The 7,378-nt window shown below is 54.4% G+C and overlaps 1 protein-coding gene across 1 annotated transcript; it reads left to right on the forward strand.

The window, feature by feature from the left end:
- Window positions 1-3,701: 3,701 nt before the first annotated feature.
- Window positions 3,702-6,662, forward strand: NMB (neuromedin B). The gene is made up of 3 exons (XM_017816755.1): window positions 3,702-3,932; window positions 4,415-4,617; window positions 6,394-6,662. The coding sequence occupies exons 1-3, from the start codon at window positions 3,800-3,802 to the stop codon at window positions 6,439-6,441; spliced, it is 384 nt and encodes a 127-aa protein (XP_017672244.1). The 5' UTR covers window positions 3,702-3,799; the 3' UTR covers window positions 6,442-6,662.
- Window positions 6,663-7,378: the final 716 nt, after the last annotated feature.

A 7,378-nucleotide genomic window follows, 5' to 3' on the forward strand; every position in this document is an offset into this window, starting at 1 on the left:
ATGGACCTTGCTTTAAACTCCTTGAACCAGGGTATTTCCAAGTTGGTCTGTTACATTTGTTGTTGACAAGGACCTCTTGGCTGTGCAGTTTTTAAATCCATTTATATTGCGTAGTTACAGTCTCCTTTGCCTGGTGAAATCCTACTTAATTTTTCGGTACATTTGGAGAATTTGCTAATCGTGCCCGTTTCACAGGTCTGTTACTGCTCATACAGGAGATAAGAGTTTGATAAGGAATAGGACACCCCAGGTGATAAGGAATAAGGCACCCCAAAAATAGACTTGGAGCTTGGAGCTTGTTGAAGGAGTTTGGAGGTGTATGGGCAAGGGATTTCCCAAAGATATTTGGCAAGGTCCCTCAGCAAAGGCTCCTGAAGAAAGAAGCGGCCTTGGAAGAGGTGCTGAGATCCTTATGGGGGAAAATCATTTGCTAAAAGGTAAAGAACAAAAGGCTGGAGGCAAGAGGGAAGAGCCTGGGTAATAAAAAAGATGGAATTCAAATCTACATAAATATAAAATGGTGCACAGGGGGAAAAACCAATTTTAACTCCATTTATAAAACAACGGGTTCCGAGTTAAGTGTTACCATCTGGAACGTCGGGGTTGTAACAAATTTTGCTGTGAAAATGTCAGATCTGTGGTCAGCAGTGATCAGGAGAGTAAATGGTGTGTGAGAATTACTGGGGGAAAACAAAGCAAAACAAACCCTGCTGCCTCCAGCTGGAGGCACCGGGGGAAGCTGAGGTGTTTTGGGTGAGAAGGGCCCGTTCCTGGAGGTTGTGGGTCTGTGCAGGGCTGCTCTCACGCAGCCCCAGAGGGTAAGTCTCATGGGAGAGGGGAGGGTTAGCTCTGTTCAGCCCCCTCCTCTGCCTCGAGGAATAACCATCAGCAGCCTGGCATTTTTCAAGGAGTCATCTCTGTCCTCCCTGGCTCCTTGCAGGAAGCTGGTGGCCAACAGCCCCATCTCCTGCACCACCTGTGGAAGCCATGCTGACTTCTGTCAGCAAAATAGATTTATAAAACAGAATTTTTATTGTGGTTTTTTTACATATAAGCTGGTAGCTGTTGGGCTGGAGAGAGCAAGTAGTGGAGGAGCACTGCAGTGACAATTCCTGCCTGGAATGCTGGAGGTTCCAGCAGGCTCCAGGTGAGGAATTCACTCTGGGCACCAAAGCAGGACGAAAGCAGAGGCAGCAAATCTACCCCAAACCCTGCCAGGCTGGCGACCAGGGGCTGAGCCCTGATGCCTTTCCCAAGGGTGCCACTTATTTTTCCAAAATTAAGTGCAACATCACTTTTTTGTGAAGACTGCAAAAATCCAGGGAAAACTTGGTCTCTCTGTTATGGTCTGGGGCTGGTATTTACCAAAGTGCTGGGGAAGATGGAATTGCTGTTCTCGGAGCCCTGCCTGGATCCCAGCACTGGTGCTGCTGCTGCTTAGCGAGCGCTGAGCTCAGGGCCCTTTCACCCGTTGTTTTCCATAAAAACCCCACTGGCTGCCCTGAGTCGTGCTCCCTCTTCCTGCCTCCACCAAGTCCCTGAGCAGCTATTCCATTGCTCTTCCCAGGCTTGAAATCAGAGTTATGGGCTCCCATCTTACACACACACTCCATCTGGTCAAGCCTCAGTACTCAGCAATTAATCCAGTGTCCCCTCAGTTTCTGAGGGTTTATAATGACACTGCAACAGGGCAGGAACTCCCTGATTTCCTTTTCCCAGCCTTTCCCATGCCTGCAGTGCCACTGGAATCAAAATACTTGTTCCTCTGCTCCCGCTTCGGCTGAGGTAACACCTGCAGCCACCAGCTGAAAAAGGAGGAAGATGTGTGTCCACTTGTTGTGTATTTAGTTAGAACAATGCAAAAGCCTTCACTATGTTAGAAACACTGTGCTGCTTCCCACTGCTCATCCCATGTCCCCGGGAGGCTGCCTGTGCTTCCCTGAAGGAACAGGACTTAACCCTGTCATGCTTCAGTTGGTGCCGTAATTGCCTGGGGCTCTTTCCTCTGCGCTCTGTAATTGGGATCACTTTATCCCTGGCTTCATCCTTCATAATCCTACAGGTAACCCTTCATCTTGCTCTTCCCTGCAGTGGAGAAATGCTGCTCAGCTTCTCAAAAAACACCCCTTGCCTGGCGTGAGGGGAAACCAGACTCAGCTGGGCAGCACCAGGCTCTTCCTTCACATGCAGCACCTTCTCTGGACCTCACATCCTCCTCCTCCTGCCTTCCTACATCCCAGGCCTTCTCCAGACACTCCAAATTTCCAGCACCATGAGTGAATTTAAAACTGTTTTGAAGAAAAGGCTCGGGATAATGTCGGTCCATTTCAAGCTGTGTTTTGTCAGGGCAGTGACAGTGCAGGACATGGGGGGAGGGACACAGGCTGTGAGAGGAAATGAAGAAGGGCTGGGGGTGTCTCTATCTGTCTGTCCAGCTGGAGCACCGGCATGTGGGGGCTGGCTGGGGACACCAGAGCCCAAGTGGTCGTCCCAGCCACCAGGACTGAGGGCCTCAGGGCTCCTCTCTCCACTGACCCAATGGAGGAGGTGACACTGCCATGATGTGAACGTCGTCAGAGCTGTGGTGCCGCAAGTGCCACATCTGTGGTGACCATCATATTCATGCGCCCCATGGCCCCCAAAGGGGCCACCTCCTCAAAGAGTACTGGCTGCTCAGCCATACTCCTGCTGAACACATGGTGAGGGAGTGGAGTGAGATCCCCCATGGCAGCCCAAGACATCCAGCACAGCTGGACACAAGGCTGGCGGAGGCAGCCACCTCCCTGATGGGTGATGGAGAAGAAGGCCCTGCCCATCACTGTGATACAGATCCTGGGCAGGAGGGAGCGCAGGCTGACCGGCCTCTGGCCACCCAAGGGGACACACACTCACTGTGGGAGGATCCCAAGCTAACACAGGAGCACTTTATGATTTTTTTCTCCCTGTAAGTTTAGAGCTGTGTTTGCAGTTCAGGCTCTGACCCACTGCTGCTGAAGGGGGATGTGTCACCTCCAGCCCTGTTTTCCTGAACGGCAGTACATGCTGGGCACAGCTCCATCCCATTAACGGAAAAGGAAGAGCTGATGGGGGATGTGATAATCCATGGAAGGTTTGGGTGTGGTGATCAAGAAATAGTGGTCTGCAAAATCCCAGAGGGAGTGGAAAAGTTGAGAAGTGATACATAGGCTCTGGTCCTCACCCTCTACAGAGAGCTGTCAGTGGGAACCTGTAGGAGGCTTCTCGGGAAAGTAAAGGAGCTTGGCAGAGCTGGGAGGTCCTTAAGAGGTGCTCAGAGATGCCTGAGGGGCAGAACCAGACCTATCACCCAAGCAAGGTCCTGAAGGACAGGATCCTCCAAGTCCATCCCAATAATCAGGTGCACAAGTAGATGTAGTGGGAGATGGGTTTGGCTAAACTGGGAATGAAGCTCATGGCTGAGCTCCAGTGCAAAAAGGCAGCATGAGGAGGTGGAAGCATGGACGGGACATGATGGAGAGATCTGGGCATGTGGGTAGGTGTACTGATGGGTGGTGCAGTGATGGGTCTATCACTGTCCACCTCGGCGGTGAGTCTGTCCCCTCAGCGGTGGGTCTGTCACCGTGTCCCGCCCCGTCAAAGCTGTGGAATGACACACGATGGGGACACGCAGAGGGTTCAGGACCCCGTGGGCTGTGGTTCCCGGGTCTGTCAGCGCTGGGGGCGGGGCCGGGGGCGGGGGAGCGGTCAGGGCGTGCCGAGCCCTCCCTCTCCGGTCTATAAGCGGGAGGCGGCGGAGCGGGCGTGGGTCCCGCGGGCGGCGATGGCGCTGCGCTGCCTCCTGCTGCTGCTCTGCGGAGCCGCGCTGGGACCCGCCGTGCATCTCGACTTCGCCGAGCACCGCAGCCAGGCCGCCAAGATCAAGGTCAACCCCCGCGGCAACCTCTGGGCCACAGGTATCGGACGGGGTGGGTCGCAGGGACAAGCGGGATGTGCGGGGCACATCACCTCCTGCCTCCCCGAGCGCCCTGTCCCTGCCTGTGCGGAGCCCCCTGCTCTCCCCCCCCCGTGCCCCACGGGCGGAGGGGGATCCTGGCAGGACTGTGCTGGGCAGGGGGAGGCCACGGCAGAGGTGAGGCCACCTGCACCCGCATTCCCGCGAGACAAGTCCGGCATCCCTGTGTGGCAGGTCTAGCATCCCCGGGTTAGCAGATCCAACGCCCCAGGCAACTGACCGGTCCGGCATCCCCGGACGTGTCTGTAACCCTGGAAATCCTGTCGGCAGAAAGTTTCCCCAAAAATCCCCAGAAGTCCTGTGGAATGAGGACCTGGGATTTCTGGATTTCCCTTTACTCAGCTGATTTGGGCACTAAGTCACTCGGTGCCGGCTGAGCCGGAGCCCTGGGTCCCCGCGGACACACGGGGCGTGGTGTTGCAGGTCACTTCATGGGGAAGAAGAGCGTCACGGGGTCCCCGCACCTGGAGTCGCCGGAGGAGCCTGCAATGCCGATGGTCTTCGGTCCCTCCCTCCGAGCCTTGCTGGAGGACATGATGGAACTGCTGACCCGGGAGCTCCTGAAAATCCTCTTGCAGGAAAGACTGTTGGATGAGAACCAAGGGAAATATGACCTCACTGACCAGGTGAATATTGAGTAAGCTGGAGGGAGACGCTCAGAGCTGGGAGGTGGTGGAGCCATGCTGGAGGTGGGAGCCTCTGCACAGCTGCTAGAGGTGCATCCCTCCTCTTTCCGCTTCTCTTAATTCCCCTTAAACCACTCCTTAAGACCAGCCAGAAGAGGGCAGAGGAGAAGTGTCCCGAGGGCCATGTCTAGCTGGGCAGTGACAAAAGTCCCGGGTGCTTGGGAAGGGTGTGAGGATGAACAAGGAATGCTGCGATGGAGCTGTGGCAGTGGTGATCTCCAGCGCAGGGGTTGTTAAAAGGCACCTGGGTCTTCCTCACCCAGATGCAAAAGAGAATGGTGGCCGCTATTGCTGCCGTGAAGAAGGGACAGGGAAATCCTTTTTCCCCTCTTATTTCTGCAGAGAGAGATCAAGAGGGACATGGTATGAGAAGGGAAAAGCATGTGTCAAGCAAAGAGCTTTGGGCATCCTCTGCCCCCATCTTGGCTCTGTCGCTGTGGTTGGGGTCCCTCGTTACTGAGGGGCACAAAGCCTTGCAGAGGGGAGGTGTGTGCTGCTGCAGAGCAGATTTGGGGGAGCAGGGAGTGGGCAGGAGCTCCAGTAATCCCGCTGTGTATCAGCAGATCCTCAGGCTCCACAGTGTGTCTTTTACCTTGGAGCTCACCCAGCTCCTAGTAGAAAACTTGCCCCTGGGAGCAATGCACAGACACAGATCCTCAAGCAGGATGTGGAGGTGGAACTGCTCAGTCCACAGATGGAGTTACTCAGTCCCTGTGGCTCTGCTGGTCTGTTGCCTCCTGCACGATTCCCTGGTGTCTCACCCTTTCCAACCAGTGCAGGAAGCAACCAAGAGCCTAAAAGGGATGAAATCCTCTTAGATGCGTCCCACTTGTGCTGTCCCACTGAGCCAGGAGCTTGAGGAGCTATCCACTAACACTGCACGCAGGTAAAGCTACTCCTGCTATCCAGGGATAGGCAGGGCTTGCTCCTCTTTGCTTTTTTGGGGAAGGCACAAGTGGAGCAGAGTTGCAGGGCTGTGAGCCTGAGTGCCACTGATTGTTCAAGCACCTTCTTGACTTACTTTCAGCAGATTAAGGCAAACTGAGGCTTCCCTAGAGAGCTGGTCCCATTGGGATAGAGGTGAAGGTACAACTGGGCATGGCTGAAGGCACCAGCCCACCTCACTCCCTGTAAGACACTGTGCTGCTGCAGGGCTTGCTTCTCAGATGCAGCCGAAAGGGAGGAGAGGGCTGGGGAGGTCCTGAACCCTTTTCCATCCTCCCTGGGGAGCCTTTGAGCAGGAGGGCACTTGCTGAGAGGATGGGAGAGCTGGTGGAGGTGCTGCCCTGCCTCGTTGAGGTGAGCATGTGGTGTGAGTTTCGTAAAAGTGAACCCTGTGGCTCTCCCCGTGTAGGTAAATCACACGGTCACTGCTCACATTGCAGATGTGCCTGGGCAAAGGCTGCCCCGAGTGCTGGGGCTGTGCCTTAGGTGCCAGCTGGGTGTTGATGCCCTACCAGCCCTGCCAGTGCTCATTCCCAGTCATGCTGTCACTGTGCTGGTGAAGTTTCCCTCTGATGTCTGACAGTTGTGTTCCAGCCCTTGGAGCACAGGTGGGAGGCAGGAGCCTTCTCATGGGCTGTCCCAGGCCACCTCTGGAAGTGCCATCACACTCCAGCATGGGACATTTGTCCCGTCTGCTGCCCTGTGGCACTCAGCAGGTGATCTCAGTGGGACACAGAACCTGATGTCTCACCATTTTGCCTTGTTTTGTAGGAGACTGGGCTTTTAACAAAGGTGCTGGAGAAGTACTTTTCAAACTGAAGAGGTGCAGCTGGGGAGCATGAGGTCTGCAAGGTCAGCTATGCGTGGTGAACTGAGGAGAGCATCATCCTTGTGGGTTTCTATAGCAACATTTTATTTATTCCTTCTGTAATATTGTTAATAGTGATTGTGGGTATGAAAAGTGGAGCCTCTCTGTGTATGTTTTGTGTGTTCTTGATGTCTGATGTGCCCCTGTGAATAAAGCTGGCTCTTTGCACAGACTCCTCTTTGGGGTGGGAGGGGAGACCCCAGGGCTTGTGCAGGGACAGTTGGGACTTGGGAGCACCTTGATGGGAGTTGGAGGGAAGCTCCCGGCTCTCAACAGCCAGGAGGGATTGGATTCAGTCCCTGCAGCCTCTGCTGGCTGAAGGAGTCCCAAACATGACAAGGTAGGACACTTGGGTGAGCTGATCACACCACTCACTACTGGCACATCTTTGTGACCCTCTTTACTGGGGATATCACTAGCAAAATCTTGTCATGGCAGTGGTAGGATTTCTGGCTCAAGCAGGATCCCTACCTTGTGGCATCCCAGGCTTAGCTACAGGCTTGTTGGCCTTGGCTGTCCCATTAAACAGTCAGACCAGTTATGAGCCTGCTTTGGGATGTTCACTTACCTTGTACATGTAGTTAAACACTCAGGTGGGCAGAGGAACAGCCCTGGGGCCCTTGTGCAAGACAGTGGGATAAGGGCATCAGTGGGGCTGCCTGAAATAGGTGATGGAACACAGTCCCAGGAGCAGGTTCTGGTTCTGCACCACCTAAAAGTGCTGTTCATAGATGCACCCAATGTCCCCCAGCCACTGAAATGGAACCCAGTCCTGGAATCATAAATGCGTTTGGGTTGGAAGGGACCTTAAAGCTCATCTTGTTGCATCCTCTGCCATGGACAGGGACACCTTCCAGTAGACCAGGTTGTTCAAAGCCCCATCCAACC

The sequence above is a fragment of the Lepidothrix coronata genome, unplaced genomic scaffold, assembly GCF_001604755.1.
Source record: "Lepidothrix coronata isolate B3197 unplaced genomic scaffold, Lepidothrix_coronata-1.0 Scaffold58, whole genome shotgun sequence".
Taxonomy (NCBI): Eukaryota; Metazoa; Chordata; class Aves; order Passeriformes; family Pipridae; genus Lepidothrix; species Lepidothrix coronata.